The 19,477-nt window shown below is 36.0% G+C and overlaps 1 protein-coding gene across 1 annotated transcript; it reads right to left on the bottom strand.

Moving 5' to 3' along the window:
- Nucleotides 1-1,608: 1,608 nt before the first annotated feature.
- ILP-2 (insulin-like peptide 2) lies at nucleotides 1,609-13,530 on the bottom strand. The gene is given in 5 exon segments (XM_018503825.1): nucleotides 1,609-2,130; nucleotides 2,699-2,758; nucleotides 4,874-5,093; nucleotides 13,177-13,194; nucleotides 13,196-13,530. Coding segments are annotated over 5 exon segments (660 nt in total). The 5' UTR covers nucleotides 13,352-13,530; the 3' UTR covers nucleotides 1,609-1,924.
- Nucleotides 13,531-19,477: the final 5,947 nt, after the last annotated feature.

Here is a 19,477-nt window from a genome sequence, read left to right as displayed (position 1 = left end):
AATTTCTAGAATTAGAAAAAAATAAAAAGTAAGTAAACGCGAGATTAAAGTTAATCTACGTTTGGTAGAAATGGACGTAAGTTAGATTTCTCTGCGCAGCTATACTGATACTGATTTTGCTGATTATGCATTCCGATACGAGCGATACAGCAAGATGCATGACGTGAACTTTCCAATCGTTTTACGCATTCTGGTCCTTTCCTCGAAGGATAATTGGGAATACAGGTTCTACGAATAAGAATAATATCACCATATGCAGTACAGTCGTAGATGCCCCTTGAAATCGTCACAGCCTCTGGCAGATTAAAAATAACGCAAGCTACAGTAATGTCCTATATTAAATTCGGCATTCGCTCAACAACGAACGGTGACGTCGCGTCTCCGAGCAACGACTTGCATGCGTTCTCGCTCCCGATTGTTAAACGAATCTCGAATTTGACATTGAAAAAAAAAAGAAATTACAGTTAATTAACTAAAATTACAAGAAACTAAACTATTCGAGCTATTCCTTCTGTGCTTCGTCGCCAAAAATCACCATGCGAGTGAGACTGTATCCCTCCGATAATCGCGAAAAGATTTTCCGACGTTTCTAAGGGTATGTTCCGTTTTACGTTTACAGCGCTTGTAAGTAATCATTTGTTCTTGTTTAATATTTGACAGACGACAAGGATGATCTGATGCTTACAGTGTATGGGCGTGAAAACGGAACGCATTCTAAAAATCGCGAGCGGGATATTCGCTAATGTGATAGAAAGTGGACAGTAGATACGTAAAAATTCTCGCGGGTCACGAGATCAAAATAAAAAAGTGCGAATATTCCAATACATTTATATGAATTGAAAAATCATGTGGCGATATCACTTGACGCTGCCTGATTAAAAAAAGAGAAAGATAGCTTTGAATTCAGATCCACGATCGATTTCGGACAAGGCAAGCATGAAGTCGCGTGACATGCACGTTCTCCATTTTTCACGTGGGTCGTATGATGATCACTATAATTACGCGTGATCGCACGTTAGATACGCGCTGACAGATCGCGATTGATTCTATTTTCTCTTTCTAATGTCCGTTTTTATTCTTTTTGTCCCGATTTCACTTTTGTTAATCAGGCAAATATAGGGCGCTGATACTGTTTTTTTCTCCGAAGAAATATCGTAAACATCGTATACAATTTAAAAAAGAATAAATTTAATTTGAGTGACGCCTTTTATAGAGATCATTAATAATTTTTAAACGTTCCCAATTATGAATATAATTTATCTATAAAACTGATTTCCGTTTCACTAAATTACATATGCAAAGGAAAGACTTATGTCTTTTCATAGACAAGGCAGAGCAGGTGAAGGAAGAACCATCTGAATTTGGAACAAGTATTTGAGATTTAAAAGCAAGAAAGAATTAAATTAGATCAAACAGATTTTTCATCTTTCAAACGGTCTTTATGTAATCTGTTATCACAAATAAAGCTTAACAAGCGTTCTCAATCGCAAAAATCTGCATCCCACTGTCGGGCAAATGTCGTTAATTTAAAAGAAGCAGAATTGCTGATGATGTCACCTTGTAAAATTATAACATATCTTCGATCTCTTCGATCTCTTTATGCCTTCCTTCTGGTGCCCCCTCGTTCACAAGAAATCAAGGAGAAGAGTACATTGTACAATCCCGCGCACGATTATGCTACGTTAAAAAGTCAGTTCCATCGCAGATACGTAAATGTATACACAATTATCACGAGTCAGTCTCCAACGTGAGCGATGATGCGGTTTACCGGTGAATTTTCCAACGTGTACCGTACGTAATGTGGAATGTGTGTATGTCCCTCTATGTGTACGTGTGTGGGTATATGCGCGTGAGGCGTGTATTTCTGGGATTATTCGGTTTGCATGGTGATCGAGTAGTAAAGCGGAAGTCGAAGGGTTACCGGTTACTCCGAAGCGCTTCCTCTGCCGCCGCAGTAGCTGGTCAATTCATTTATAGTACACGGGTTGATGCAACATTCCTCGTGGATACCTCGACCCTGCCTTCGGTAACGTCTGCCAGCGAAGCGCCCATCTAACATCCCCCGTGCCCTCGCTCGCGGCAAGAATGGGGGAAACTCATAGGCGATCGGATAATCGGCCATTTCCATTTCTGAAACAAATACGAATCTGTAGATAGGCATCGTAACTTTAATAAATGATAATAAACTTCAATTGCACGTTAATAAACCATCAAAAATTCTGGTATTTAACTTAATAAGCGCGCTCTCGCTTTATATCTTATTCTCATTTATTTTATACATTAATTACGTGCACTAAAAAAAGAAGTGTTTAATTTTAAGATATTAAATTTAAGATATATGCTTTATTCTCGTCTTCGTTTTTTAAATACTTAGGCTGGGTTGTTCCACCTTTTGGTAAATTTCAGCTCACTCTCTTACTCTCTTATGTTTTTACTCTTTTACTCTTTTGTTTATTCAATAACTAAATTATCTCATATTTTATTTAAAGATGAAACAACCGGCCTTAAGACGTTTAAAATTGAAATATCTTTTATTATTAAATGAATGCTTTGCAAAAATGTTTTTCAAACATAAACATTTTAAGCACTGCACTTTTTATAATGTGCCTCTTATTTTGCGCGTGGAAAAATCTAGAAAAGTTTTGAAATTTTCGAAAAAGCTTTTGGTTGCAAAAGCTTTTTCTCTCTAAAGTCATACCTTGGGTGCGAACGTAGTCAAAGTTGCTATCTCTGCTATCGACGTTCGCTTCTTCCCGCGCTGTGAAAGAAATCAAAGTAAAACATTGTTTGAAAATCTCAAAACTTTTTTAGTGATCGAAAGTAATGGAAAGGACCTTTAAGCGTAATTTATACAATTTTAAAGTTTTAAACAGATTATATACGTATCGCCAATTGACACTAATTAAAAGTAACATAATATCTATGATATAATTTCATATTCAACAATATAAATGTAACATAACAAAAGATGTTAATAAGAATTACATTATTGAGAGTGAAATTATATAATAAAATATTATTTTTAACAACATCGACTACGGTAATGAGATCAAGAGAGCCATTGATCGTAATATATTGTACTTATATTTAAAATCGAAGTAGAATAATTTCATTTGTGCCATCATGCTTGCCTACGTTTTGACAAAATTCCACGTATTTTATTATAGAAAAGAAAATGGAGAACCTATTTACAATACGTGTCCAATATGCCACATTATTTGAAAAAAAAATAAATAACGAGAATTTGCTTTCCACGATTATCAATAAATTGGACAGGCACATCTAGATCCAAGTGTCAGATTATACGAATCTATTTTATATCGATTAAGCTCGATGATAAGTTATTTTACGCGTCCGAAAAAGTTTACGTAAATTTCCGTTGTAAATTTTTGTTTTCATGAGAAAAAAACTGCGAGTAAAGAGCCGCCGCTAAAAAATGTAATGTCCCCGATTGTCGGCGTATTTAAGTCATTCGACGATTATGGAGAGTGCGTCGGCTTATGATCCCACTCGGGAATACGTAATACCAGCTTACATGCATTATTCATTGGCGACAAAGTGGCGATTACTTGGTTAATTGCGGGCACAGATTGATCGCGTGCTTAATCGCCTTTTGTAAAAGACCATGCTTGAGAAGCCGTTAAAATTGAAGGGTCCGACCGATAAAAGTTCCCTTATAATCGGTGGGCAGCGCAGTCTATAATATTCGCTTTAAACGTGAGGTTGTATCTAAAGTGAGCTATACGAATTATAGGCTGACCTCATTCTTATATTGAGCCGTTTAATTATACGTCTAGTGCAAATTAAGCCTCATTCATACTTCGAAACGAGTCACTTTAGATGTGCGGGTTTAACGTTAGGAGTGATGGATAGTTCGAAACGTCAAATTAACGTGTCCGTTTATGGATGTTTCTCACCAAATATCCCACGATATCCAAATCTACGGATACCCAGTAATTTGGCATTTATGCTGGATAAGTATCAGTGCCTTTATTATAAAATACTTGTCGCACCATCGCGGGTGACATTAATCGAGAAAGAAGGAATGCGAACAGCATTAATATTAATGACCATGTCGCCGCATTACAAATGCAAATTTCGTCACGAGGCGTCTGTCATCGAGAAATCTTCTTTAATATTATTCCTTAACTTCCTATTATTAACTTCCTGAATTATATGCTTGCACGCGTGCAAGAGCGTCAATGACATATTCCGGACGCGTGATTTTCCTCTCGCAGATCGCTTGTTCACGAAATCAAAAAATTAAAAGGAAAGCATCAATGATGGATATTTTCATGCCTCTTAAAAAAGTCGGTATTTCGTTCTCTATAAATTTTAATGATAGAGTAAAACTGCGCCGACAAATAACCAATTAAAAAATGCTTAATTACATAAAAATATTTACTTATATAAATACAAATATAAATCAAATAAAATATAAGTCAAATATATAAATCAAATATTCTTATCGGTCTAAATTTTTTACTTATAATTATTCAGATATAAAATTATTTTATTAAATTATTTAAGCCAATGTTTAAGACTTAATCCTATTATCCTATTATTTGTTTCTTGTAGACATGTACAATTTGAAAATTAACGGTGAAAGACGTCTATTAAGGCTGAAATAATCAGCGAATAACCGCTAGTTAAACAGTCGCTTTGAGCTATGATTATATCAAGAATGAAATACGATGCGTCTCTTGTGTCCACACATTTAGAAACATAATTGCTTAACGTTATCACGCGAAGAAAGAGAAATAAGCGCAAATTGTTGCATTCAGTAATGATCTATTACTACTACATTTATCTATGACTTGATATCGGAAGCGAGTGATAAGAGCGTTTCCTCTATCGATTAGCTCAAACTCACCTTGACCACTCTTCTTAAACATGGAGTTGTACACGCCATCACAGATTATTTGTAGAGCATTCGAAAGCTTCTTGCCGCAATATTTCTGCGGCGCATTCACGGCAGATCGCTTCGAGCTGAATTGGGGATAACCATCCACCTGTGCGTTTCCTGATTCCATCACAAGAAGCGCGACGGCGAGCAGCAGGGTCACCAGCACGTTTAATCGATTTGCGGACATCTGAAAGTGATACGATTCTCGTTTAATTACATTCAGGAAATTAAATTCATTCTCTCACTAATCTTCATCCGCTTTACTTTGCAATTAGATCACAAAGTTGCTATGAAAATTAAACTCTGAATTTCTGTAAGCGGATAGAAGTATGTCATTGATCGACCTGGCAGACTTTAATATTTATTGTAATTAGCTTCGTTCAAGATTTGCGTTGAAGACGATTTTAGAAAAAGGAAAGAAACGGGAAATGCATAAGTATTTTCTAAAACTTTTAAATGTCATTCTGAAGAGTGAAGTCTCAAAGATTGAAAATCTTTTTTTAAAACTGTCTCAATTTTCACTCTTTAGAGTGAGATTCCACTCCAAAGAATTTAGGAAGTACGTTTATTAAAAGTGGGTAGAAATTGCGGGGCAGCGATCTATCGGTGTCATCACGCAGCCTTTGAGTAAACGAATAAAAATGAAGTTATCTGGGACAAACAGGTCGGACAAACTGTTTACTAAAATAACGTCTCATTATACCGACGTATCCAAAATTCGGACAAAGTTTTTCCGACGCTGACATTCGTTCGAACATATTTTTTTAGCTGTTCGTTTAGGCGACTTTAATTATCATTAAAGCGTAGAAACACATCATGTGATTCGACATCAGACCTCGCCTTGGGAAACTCAGCATTGCGTCCGGTTTATCGGGATTAATTGAATTGCTCGCGTATATAACCGCGACAGCGAGCGGCATTCCATCGGTCGCGCAGGGTGCCTCTATTTTTAGATATCTTTCACTTAATTATAAATCTTGCGACGGCGAGAGAGAGAGAGAGAAAGAGAGAGTGAGAGGGAGAGAGAGGACGCGTACTTTCGTCCGCGGATGTCGTGTAATCGACGCGTCGCGTCGCAACGGGAGTCACCGACAGAATAAGAGAAAGAGAAGCCGCCTCTCGCGCTTTGTCCATAGGAGCGACCTTTGTTCATCACACGTTTACGTCAGCATAATTGCGATCTACTTCTCGATCGGAGTACTAGTACGTATAGGCCCTTTCCCTCCCTTCATTACTTTAGGGACACGAAACGCGATGATCGTTTCTTGCCTCTTAATTTCAGAGATGTCCGAATCCATCTCGTTGAAGTGACCCTACGAGACAATATTCTTTGAATATTAAAATGATGAATATTAAAAAGAACAAAAAATATTCATATAACATTCTAGGAATATCGTGTACTCATACGGGAATTTCGATTACATTCATGAGATAGCGCTATTTTGGAACAAAAAGATAATTGCGTGTGGGGGTATTTTAATGAGGTAAACTTTTCATGTGTACAAGCGCATACATACACGCACATGTATACACAGAGATATGGCTTCTAGGGTATTATCCTAGTTTGCTTGGGATAGGTCACCGGTGTTTCTGCTGTATCTCCTCCAAGTTCTACCAGCGACCGCTGTTATGTCTGTGATAGGATTAGAACAATGTTGACTTGTTTTGCAGGCTACGTCGCGTTCGATTAGTCGCGTTATCAACGAAAATGGAAATAAGGCCAGCGGCCTTGATATGTGAATGTATGCGGGACTACAGTATAACACCGTATAATTTCAGAAAACAATAATTCTACGCGCGATCTCAAAATATTTTGAATATTATCGATGTAGGTTTAAAAAATTAATTCTGTAGATATGTGTATATACAGAATTATAAAATAGAAATAATTATGGTGCAGAAAACAATGTGGAAAGTAAACGCATAAGACTACTTTTCGTTAAAATAAATACAATGTATTTAGAATTATATAAAATTATTATTTTCCACGATATTCGATATCTTGATAATATTCAGCTTTGAGAATTAAGATTCCAGTAAGACGTATTTTATATTGAAATGGATTCTGTCATTCTCTTTGCATCCTCGAAGTTTATGAAGCTTTACGAAAGGTCCTTCATTTCCAATGGCTTACTCGGTAGTTATCAGTCTCGACAGTTTAACTATAAGAGAAAACGATTACAAACGTTCTACTAATTCTGATAGAATATTGATTTTCATCATCAATATTATTTTTAATTGCCACACTGTGTGCACGTCAACTGACACGGTCTAATTTAAATTTTCGTTCAATATGCATTATTTTGTCGTTTCTAGGTTGATAAAACTTATTCACGATCGATTGGCGTATGCAATATCATTAGGTAAACGCGTACCCGAGTGTCGTAGCAGACACACATTGACTTGCCTCCTTCAAAACAAGTTACGCGAATATAGGGCAGACAACTTCTATTTCCGGCGCATCGTGCTGATGGGAATTAGCGTTCAACACTAAGCAATAACCGAAGGAAGCGGTGCGTGTTGATGTCGAAGTTATCTAACTCTATTTATCTTTTTCGCGCGATTAGTAGTAGCACGACGATGAAAACACGCGTGTGCAGCTTGTAATTCTTAAGAAGTGTTGCTTCATCTTCTATACATTCAACAGATTGATCAGATCATTCATTATTACGAAGCTCTTTTCGCGTCTTTTAACCCTCCAGCACCACTTTCGTGCCTTTTAAGGTACAGTCGGTATCACGTTTTTTCAAAATTCTTATTCGGATTTCAATATGCAAAAAAAAAAGAAACAAAATATAGTCCAGTTTTTATTATAATAAAAATTTATTGTTAAAGGTTTTGCAAATGTACAACATTTTTTCAGATTTTTATATGATTCGGAATTATAAAAAATGCATATTGTTTCTCTCAACGTTCCCAAAGTGTAAAATATGATCGAAAATTTTGGGGTGATGTTGGAGGGTTAAAATCAATTAGTCAATCTCTATATTAGAGACTCATTATTTTTTTCATTATAATATTTGCTGAGTCGCAAGATTGAAAGTTTGCAAGAAAATTCGCAAATTTTTTTTGAATATCCAAGATTAAAGATTAATTTTTCTTTTCGTTCGTTGCGAAAAAAAATTGTGTATCTGATGACCGACAAAAAATAGAAACAGACAAGGTAAATAAGTGTGTTTTTGAGCGCGAATGCAGGCGGCTGAGACTCGCGGTATCTCACCGCGAAAATGATAAGCGGGATCGCACGCCGTCGACATGCGTGCACAAAACAAAATTTAAAAAAGAGGTATATCGACGAAATTTATCGAAAATCGAGATACTCGATTAACACGGTAGTTTTTGCGAAAATCGAGATACTCGATTAACAAGGTAGTTTTTGCAATGACATGGATCCAGATTTAGTGAACGCTGAAGTCACGTTATCTTTTTCTTAATTAGTTAAGAAAAGGTTTTCTTAATTTGTTAAGAAAAAGATAACCTGACCTTAGCATTTACCATATCTGGGTAAACGATATTGCAAAAACTCCTTAATATCTCAGTCTTGTTCCATAATCCATAAAGCTAGTATCGGACGATAGGAGATTGCGAATTAAAGATTAAAGTTCGACCAGTCAGATAATTTTAATTTTAATTCGTTTCGTTCCCACTGACTAAATTTTAATCTTTAATTCACATCTTTAATCTCCAATGCATACTGTGACATGGGCTTAAAGCCTGTATTGGATTACGCATTAAAATTCAATTAGAATTCAATCAATTAGAATGAAACGAATTAAAATTATGTAATTGATCAAATTTTGCGATCTTATTTTGCGCGAGATATAAATTAAATAATTCGTCTGATTGAGAACTAGTCCTTTCGCACACAGAAAGAACGATTTTACTGGATATGGATATGAAAATAATTTTATTGGACCGTCAAAATAATTTTGTTAGAAACTCAAACTAATTGTTATAATATCAAAATGTTTTGCAGCATTGTTCATTATTTTTTAGTTTCTAACATAGTTATTTTAATAATCCAACAAAATTGTTTTCAAATTTGTACTTTCTAAATTCTTTGGAGTGGAATCTCACTCTAAAGAGTGAAACTTGAAAAAAAGTAGCTCAACTTTCAATCTTTGAAAGTAAAATTTCATTCTTCAGAGAAAAATTCACTCTAAAAATTTTAGAGAGAATTTTCAGCAAAATTTCAGATCTTTTAGCAAAATCATTCTTTTCGTATAGGAATGAATATACAGTGAGGAAATTTTCAAAATGCATTCGAGATGCATTTAGCTTATCCTTATTAAAAATTATTACAATATTGATCCATTAAATGAATACTCTTTAAATTTTTTAAATGGAATCTCACTCTAGAGAGTGAAAATTGATCCAGTCTGGAAAAGGACTGACTCAATTTTCAGTCTTTAAGAACAAGATTTTACTCTTCGGAATGATATTCACTCTGAAAGATTTAGAGAGTATATATTGATTTCTTTGACTGCGCACTGCATCATATTTTGTGTTGCCTGAGATAACACTGTATCGTACTTCAAATTTGCATAAAATGAGACCGAACAACAATTACCGTGTCGATAACATACGCGTATGCCGTTCATTGGCTTCTCGTCTGGCGCCTCCAACGATTGTAAACAATACCGAACTACACAGATCCTCCCGGCGCTCTCGAGAGAAAAGACGCATTTCACGATAGCGAAAAGTCCCGTAAATTGAAAAGAGGACTCATTCCGGAGCGTCGTCTTGATCATCCTCCCTTTCTCCGCTCCACCATCACTCACGGGCTATTCTCTTTCACTCTCGTTCCTTTCTCTCATTTCTACTCTCTCTTATATGACCAGAGCGTTTCTATTTTTGTCCTCGTCTTTTCTCTTGGTATTATCTGCGAAGTACCGCCGGCAGACACGAGTAATAAACACGTGTATATAACACTCGGAAAGATACTAAGCGGGCCGCACTTATACGCGCTCGAGGGAGCGCACTTACGTCCGATCGAGTGCGAACCAGCCAGGGGTGATCGACTTTCCCGATTAGAACGCGATCGCGTACGCCAGAGAGCTAGAAAACTTTTCCATTTTTTTCTGATCAACGAATAGACAGGTGTGAGAGAAACGATTATTAAGGCTGTGTTCCAAAATTCAATGCCAGCGATGAAAATCTACAGTTTACGTTACGTGTACTATACACCCAGCAAACACAAAGTTACATGTAGCGTACCCGTTAGTTGTAATTTCCCACTCAACAATACAACTGTAATATAACACGTGTGTTATGTGGGAAATTACAACTAACGGGTGTGTTACATGTAACTTTGTGTTTGCTGGGCATTTTCAACACTGGCAGTGAATTTTGGAACACCTATAAGATCACGAGGAAGGAAAGGGGGTTCTAATTGTACTTGGATTCGCACCGTTCTATCGTTGCTGTGCGGATTAAGATTTAAGACTTTGCTCACTGAGAAAAATATTGTAAATTTTAATAAATATTTTTTTTGTGTAATTAGCGTCAATTAAATATTTATTCAATAAAAAGAAATGATAGTTAAATTAAATTAATAGTTTTTGTATCAAATGAATATATTTTTATATTTAATAAAATTTAGAATATTTTTTTTATTATAAAAATTTAAACAAAAACATCGTATATTTGAATGCTGGATACAAGAATAATTCTTGACATATACGTTTAGCATCTCTTTTATTTTTGATTTTCTAAGTGTATGTAAACGATTGAGTTAAGTATATAGATCGAGTGTCAACGAAAATCTTTGATTATCTTATTTACTTCGTTTTATTTGTTTCTTAATCTTCAAAGCTGAATTATCAATTTCCTAATGCACATGATTTCTTGAAATACGATCGAGAGAATTTAATATTGTTGTGTATGAGTCATTAAAGATAAATATAAATTTTAATTTAATTCAGAGTTTATTCGAGTTTGTCTAATGCATGCGATGTCTTGAATGAGAGAATTACATCGTATCCTGGTTAGCACGTCATTGATCCGTACATGTCGTATACGATAACAATTTTTTGCAAAGTGTATTTATATAAATATACAAAAACGTCGTGAGAGAACAAGTTTTCGAGTGATAAATATTGTCGCTCCTTCTTATCATAAAACGGAAAATTCCCTCAGATCTCGAAATGAGAGTTCGGATATTTCTTAGTAATTCAATCAATTACACTTCATTCTTCGTGCAGGGAATCTCATGCAATTAGGCAAATCTCATACAATTAAATAGAATATATCGAGTAATGGAAACGCGAATTTAAGCGTTATAAATGACGAGCGGTAAGAAATGCGAGTAATATGAAGTTGTAAAGAGAGTTAGTGTATTTTCCGCGCGGTATCCCCGACGCGTGAATTTGCGATTAAAAATCGGCAGCATTGAGAAGAGGATAATGATTAAACGTATCGAAGTTGCAAGAGACGGTTTTAAATTTAATGATTCTCGCTCATCACTTTGTGCGTGATCGTTAATTGGCTGCGTCATCGGGCCAACGTATAATTTAAAGAAATGGCTCGGACAAATGAGACTTCAAGAGGCAGATGCACTCTCTAATAATACGATTGCACAGTGCACGAGTACCAAACGTGCTGCGCTTATATATGTCAATTTGAGGAAGACTCGCATAGCACTTGAGGCGGCCATGCGTGACTAGAATTAGTGTCAGCTCGAATAATTCGGGATTCAAGATAATCGACTCTCTCTCACTCTCTCTCTCCCCCCCCTCCTCTCCTTTCCTCTCCTTCTCCCTCCCTCCCCCTCTCTCTCACTGTTCTTTTTTTTCTCTCTTCTTTGCAACGATTCTGATTTGAAGCGATAATTTACAGTAGCTACAACGAATCTTGGAAGATAACGGTAGGTCAAATTATATTAAGCTAAAGTGTCTTTCAGTTTATGCAGCTATCACTCTGTAAGAGCACAAAGTTGACTTTTTTAAAATAAATGTCAAGTCGATATCGAATTAAAATAAAATACCTGATATTGCACATTTAATGCGATAAATTTAGCTGCAAGTATTGGATATTTACTGAAATTAATCGCAAAGTAATATTTTTTGTGAACGGATAAAACTTTTTCTTTCCTCTTAGACAAAATATATCTACAAAAGAAAAAAGAATGTTGTATCTCACGTTGGTTTCAAATCGGTCCGAACGGCAAATAAATTGCCAATTATCAGGAATCGCCCAAAATCCGTTTTCCACGTTTTATCTGGTGTTAAGGTTATGCCTACCTGTGAACTTAAAAAAAAAAAATCGATTTTTGGATTTTGATATTTTCTTAAAGTACATACTTTCAAAAATATTCCCTGTAAATTTCAAGTCGATTCGACAAAAATTGACAAAGTTATGTGAGTTTAAAGGTATACTGGTTTGAATGTTTGAAGTAGGTATTTTACGTGAAATTGCGTGAGTATTTTTTTTTTAAATTTTGTACAGTCCAAATTCGGGGAAAATGTAAGGGATTTGATTCTAGCTGTTAGGGGTTTTTGGGGGATTCTAAGATATTTTTTAGGAGACACCTTTCAAAATCACTTGGAAAAATTTTAAACGCATTTTTCACAAAACCGCATTTTTAAAATCGGTGACCAAAATATCTCGAGAACCGCTGCATGAAAATGAAATTTGGTAGGCTTCTTTAATACTAAAAGATCTGGTGCCCGATCGTGGCTTTTTTTTTCGTTGCGTATTTTTTTTTTACTGATAAAAAAACGAGCGAACTTTGGTAGAAGAATCGTATCTTCGGATTTGAACAGCCGCCATTTTGTCGCAAATTAATTTTTCAAAGAAATGAACGATCGGGCACTAGATAATCTTATATGTTAACTAAATTTGTTGGGTTTTTGAGATAAACCAGCTCAAAGCTAGAGTGGTCACCGCAAAACGCTTCTAGAAAAACTGCTTCTGGGAGATTACTCACATCTTCCTTATTTATCGATATTTTGCAATTAAAAAAATACTGAATTATCCTCGAAATACATATATTTGAAAACATAAACGTTCATTTCAAAAGCACTTCAAGTTTTTTCAAAAAAACAATTCCCAAGAATACGTGTTTTTCCGACCATGCAGGTAGGCATAACCCCTTAATAACCGGAAAAATTAAGTACCGATCGAATCGAGCAGCGAGCACGTCGAACGGATCAATCTTGAGCTTATACGGAAGAATTATATTCTTCCTCGTATTATAATTAGTTTCTACGCAGCAGAGGACACGAGTCCGGTAAGAACGAAGGCAAGAGGGCGGGTAAGATGTAACTTACTGAGTACGTTGAGGTAAAACGCGGGATCACAAGACGATTTCTCTATCACACGGGGTAGTATCACAGTCTGGCACTCTTTCTCGGACGACGACGTCGAACGTTGTCGCGGACACAACAGGTGGGACTTGATCACAACGATGATCGCTACGACGATGGCGAGGGTAGTGTCTCTCATGGGGAAACGATCATGATATAACTTCGTAGACGATATCTGGCCACCGTCTCGAGACAACGTTGACTTTCGGGCAAGATCAACCCTTCCCGCTGTCTGGGATGCATTGATGCCGGACGAGTACCTCGCGCTAGTTTCCCCTTGTTCTTCTTCAGCTGTCCCGAAAGCGAACGTTTGATCGAACGTAGGGGACCCGTCCTTGATTGATCCCTCGCTAAAACGGCGATCAGGGGGTCGACTTGCAGCCTGGATTCTTTGGTTCTCCAGGACACCAGGATCTTATAAATTCGTGCGCGTAAAACGGCACGAAGTACAGCGGTTAATATTCTTAGCTTGTTGCTTAGATTGCGTGGATCACAGTCATGTATACTTGTCCCCTTGGGGACTCTTTTTCTTCAACGAAGGTGTCCCTCCAATATAGTCGCTCGCTTGAGATCCTTGAATTTACTTGATCCTGTATGACTCGATTTTATGATGACTTAATAACGATCTTGTTTTGCCTCGGACCGAACGGTTTTATCGAGTCGTTAGCTTTTTATAAACTTATGGAGAGAGAGTCGGCGGGTATAGTAATAGGCAATGATCGCGAGCGCAAATCCGACACTCCTCTCTATGAGAAGATCGACGAGGCACGTCTCGACCGCTCGGTCGCCGACGAGCGTCTCAAGCTCTTCCGACTGGTAATGTGCGGTCACGTTTCTAACAATGCCAGCCTGATTGATCACAATTGTCACGAAGACTTGTCCCCGGAGAGGTTCGGTTCTCCGTCTCGACAGAAGGTCCCTAGCGAACTAGCGTAAGGTGGCTCGTACTCTCTCTCTTTCTTTCTCTCCCGTGCTTGCTGCCCCTATTTAAGTATGGTCGGGGGATAGCGAAGAAAGCAAACAGATCAAGGAGGGAGGGCGACGAGTGAGGGAAGCAATCGGTCTCAAGGAAAGCGACGTGTCTTGTCTGTGCACTCAGCCGAAGATCGAGTGCAAATCGTCTCGCACCATCGTTCAATCAGTAATTGGTTGACGTGGGTGCTTAGAGATTGAATTTGTAACCTGTTCACGCAAGCTACAGTTTAAGATTGATTATTAGTTGATCTTAATTAATTTTAATTATTATTCAATGTATAACTGATAATTCTTTTTTATTCATGCATATAAATATTAGCAAGAGAATTAAATAAAATTAAATAAAATAAATTTCATAGAAAAATCTATCTGATAATATATTTTTCTCAATAATCTCTTTACTTGATAAAAGGGTAATATTAAGTCCATTACTGTCATACAAAAGAGATTACAAATTACATTTCTTTCACGCGATTTATTAAAAAAGTTTTTTTTTATTTAGGTCAAAATAGGAAAATTATATCTTTCTAATTGCATTTTAATTTTAATTTTAACATTTTTTATATAATTATATCTATTTTTATACTTTGTCGATTAAGAAATAAGCGATTCGTCGATGTTAACATCTTCGTCTTATTTTTTCATAAAGATATCGAATTATTGTGAAATTATTAACATATCAAATTGGAATTTTAACTCTATTTCGTACGAATCGATCGATTAAAATCCAAGTCTCGAATGGGCCACAATCTGTCTGATTGTATTAGATTCGCAAAATTCGGAAACTGTGTAGTGCGAGATAGAAAGACATATTCGCGACACTGAAGAGAAATGTCCACGTTAAGCGCCGGTTTGACAGACTCATTCGAAACGATTGCACTCGCATGCCGTGCATACAAATTAATTTCTGCTGCCCTGTCCGCCGGTGTCTCTTACGGCTGGCGGGTCGTGAGTCGCGACGACGAGGTCTGCGAACCAAGATCGCCACCAAATTGAATGACCTCGGGAGGTCGTGCGGAGACATGCGAGATACGGCGGCTAGCCGGAGGAGTTTTTTCGCTTTTTTTTTTTTCGTCTCGGCATTCTTCCAGTCGTCGCAGACGGCCAATTGCGGTCTGAACAGTTGTCTGCGGACGTGTACCACAGTCAGACCGTACGGATGTACATACTCTCGGTGCACTCTTCCCGGGTATGATAGCGATCGCCGTTGTCCGCCACATAGCGGATAGAATATCAAAAACACCTAAATCTGGACTAATGAGAGTCAGCGCAAATGGAGGTGCGCAATAAATCTTTTACAAATAATTTTGTTAATCCATACACTGAGAAAAAAATGCTGTTGATTCAATTAAAGTCGATATCACGGGCTGTCACTAACATAAGTAATTAATTCATGTATATTTTTATTGACATAAAGGCCTTGATTATTGAAATAATAATTTATATCTTTATGCGAGTCTTTATGTTAATAAAAATATACATGAATTAATTACTTCCCTGCCTGCACAATACGTGATAAACACGTTTCTATGACGTGCCAATTCATCACACGTTACGTCGCAGCGACTTCTCGAAACGTAATAGACACGTTGGTGTCACGTGACTAACAGTCAAATTTTTGGTTACAGCAACGTCGCAGTGACGAATATTTGTGCAACATGTTGAGCACCTATTTGCGACCTAAGACTCGGTTTTTCATTATCGTTTTTCATTATCTGATTAAATTAACTTATGGCTTAACTTGATATTTTATCCAATAGGCTTCATCTATGTCATATATGAAGTCTTTGATGTCGAAATATTGAAAACCGTCAATGTAGCAAATAGGGTTAGGATCCTCAACAAATTTTCTATCGATTAGTATTATTCAGTTTGAAAATAGCGGAAAAAGAGAATATTATGCGTAGAGAAACTATACACAAAAATTATAATTATAAAAGAATAAAAAACAATTACTTACTTTTTAATTGTACACTATCGTTTGTACACTCAATCCAATCTGACTCCTATCCGTGCTAAACACCACCATAGATTCTTCGAGAATCAATTTTGCCAACTATACATTATTCTCTATGCACGTCTATGCGACGTGTAAAAACCGTTACATAAGGCCTGTTCTTTTTGGCTGAACTTTTGCACCAGTTCATCTTTCTTCCTCTTCTTTTCTCCTGGAGAGAAAAGGAAGAAAGATGAACTGGTGCAAAAGTTCAGTAAAAAAGAACAGGCCTATATTTTCTGCGATTTTGCCACCAAAATAGCATGTCTATGAACGTCGTTGCGATGTGCAAGAGACGATACATATTTTCTGCGACTTTGCGACCAAAATAACACGTTTCTGTTACGTATAGTGCAGGCAGGATTATGTTAGTAGGCCTGTTTTTTTTTTGGTTGAACTTTTGCACCAGTTCATCTTTTTTCCTCTTCTTTCTTCCTAAAGAGAAAAGGAAGAAAGATGAACTGGTCAAAAGTTCAGTAAAAAAAAACTGGCCTATAGACAGCCTATAATATAGATTTTAATTGAATCAACAGCATTTTCTTCTCAATGTACGACATGTTGATATCATCTTTATTTAAAATTTTGAATCTTGTATACATAGCGGATAGAGATTATGCTTGCATTTTCCGCATTATTCTCACGAGATCATGTAAGTTCTGCGCGCGTTCGCACCTTCGCGTAATCGTTAAGATCCGATTCCACCAATGTAAGATTAATTTTAATCTTTGTTTAACTTACTGTGTTCATCTTTTTCTAATTCTTAGAATTCAAAGAAGATAAAGAATAAATTGCATCGAGATTAAAGTTAAGCTAAAAATACGGAGAACAATGTAAGGCAGTAAGATGTAAGCGGTAAACGAATCGGCTAATCACAACAGATAATGTAATACAATAATTACATTCTCTGCTGTGACTGGCCGATTCGCTTACTGCTTATGTCTCATTGTTTTACGTTTTTGTGCCATGGACTTTAATCTTACATTGGTGAAATTGGGCTTAATAATCGCGGAATGCTTTAATGCCAAGGTAAGAATAATGACTCCGTTGAAATGAAACCTACTTGCGATAAAATGAGAGAGGAAGAAAATTTATTCGTACACATCTCTAAAGTTCAATTCGCGACAAACAGATTTTGTTTATTTTTCATGACTATAATAGTATAACAAGATGATAGGTAGTATAAGGCTGCTTTCTTTTCAGAAGACAGTCAACATAAACGTTCTATTGCTGGATTCACACTGCATCCGATGTGCGTCATACGATGCTCTGCAACCAATCAGAAAACAGGATTCCGATGATACGAAGCAAAATCCATCGGAATCCTGTTTTCTGATTGGTTGCAAAGTGTCGACGCACATCGGATGCAGTGTGAATCCAGCATATCCCTTAGCATTCAATGAATAACAAAAAATAGAACGACACCCGTGTCGACTGTGTCTTCTGAAAGGAAAGCAACCATTGTTTCTATAATTATACGATTCATACGATTAAAACGAGTAAAAATAGAATAAATATGTGAGTACAGAAGCAATTGAGATCTTTTAAAACGTGCGAAATATTTTAACACTTTTAATATACAGTGATTTTAGAAGGCTCTACTACTGATAACGATCTCCGGACAGATGTTTTGCCCTCCCCTTAAACGATCACAAGTCCTGCAATTGAGTCGGCAGAGCTGTACGCTATACGCGGGCAATTGTCCTCGTGAGCGGAAAGTACTTGCTGTCCTACTTTCATCTGCTAGCCCTAATAGGACCCATTACTGGGCACGTGATCAGAAACCAGCGATTTTCTGGCGCAGCAGTAAAAATCTTGCAAATCTCTAAAACAATAACACGATCTCTCATACACTCGATGAACTTGCGTTTCATAATTTATAGGCATTACGTAAAAAAAATCTAATCGTGTTATATTCTTTTATTTTTTTGCATTTAGCTTCCACAAAACTAGTCATGGTCCGCCTTTTGAAATCTCCTTTTTTAAAAATATTTATTGCAAAATGTTATACATATATTTTAATATTTCTAAAATACTTAGTCACGATTTTGATCCAAAAATATTTTTCAATTTTAGAAACATTTAATAAGCAGAAACAGATATAAAAAAATCTAGATTTTATTATATTAATTTTCTTTTTTTAATGTATCTAATTTTAAATAAAACATTTTATAAATTGTATATTTAAATAATACCTTTCAATGTAACAATTTGAATAATTATTACTTGACAAATTTCTGAATTCGTCAATAAGTTTTACATTTAATTTCCAAAATATAAATATGTAAATAATATATTATCACATCTATTATATATTCAAGAATAATAATAAAACATATTATCATTAATTAATTGTAGTCTCAAATAAATTGTAATTAATAATATTACAAAGAAATATCGGAAAAGATTTAGAAGACTTTGAATCGACTGTGCTGGTTAATATGTGGCGCAACATGCTGGCAAAAAAATTGAGGAAAGTCGTGTTTGTTAGATCGAGAAGTTAAAAAGCATTTCGCGAACCTTTTTCCGAGAAATAAACTCAGATGTGTACGGACGTGATCTAGCGATAAGTTAATCGTAAGGCATTGTGGTAATACGAAGAATCTTCAGGTATAGTACGCGGCTTGCGTGACGTTACTCATTCGTTACCCCGGTTTATCCACGACAGTCAAGTTTTTTCCACGACGCAGTGGAGTCCATATACCTCTTTCACTTTTTCACCCTCACTTATCTAACATACCTTTAAGCTGTTTCATTCACCCTATAACTAATGTACCTTTACGAAATATTCGACTAAAATCATACTTCTAATGACCTGCTTGATAAAGTACATCTATTTTAATTCAGTTTCACTATTAATTCATCTTTTAGAACTTGATATTGATTTCAGTACAACCATTTGAGATGAAACAATAATGCGTCTTTCTTTTGTGATAAAATCGACGAAAAAAGATGTATTACTATTTTTGAAAATTCCTAAAGTTTCGCAGGACACAAACTAGTAACATTGCATCAATATTAGAATTTGCTATTCGAAAATGTAACTATTATGTACAACATGTGTTATGTTACATTTATATTATTCAATGGAAAATTACGGTATGGATGCTGTTAATAGGAAGTTTTTGCAATAACGTGAATTCAGATACGGTGAACGCTAAAGCCATGTTATCCTTTTCTTAATTAGTTGTTAAGAAGAAGATAACCTGACCTTAACGTTCACCGTATCTGTATAAACGGTATTGCAAAAACTCCCTATTAATTACCCAAGAAACACGCCAAGTCAAGAGAAGATTA

The sequence above is a fragment of the Trachymyrmex cornetzi genome, unplaced genomic scaffold (genome assembly GCF_001594075.2).
Source record: "Trachymyrmex cornetzi isolate Tcor2-1 unplaced genomic scaffold, Tcor1.1 scaffold16, whole genome shotgun sequence".
In the NCBI taxonomy this organism is placed as follows: Eukaryota; Metazoa; Arthropoda; class Insecta; order Hymenoptera; family Formicidae; genus Trachymyrmex; species Trachymyrmex cornetzi.
This window is presented reverse-complemented; position numbering and strand designations above follow the sequence as displayed.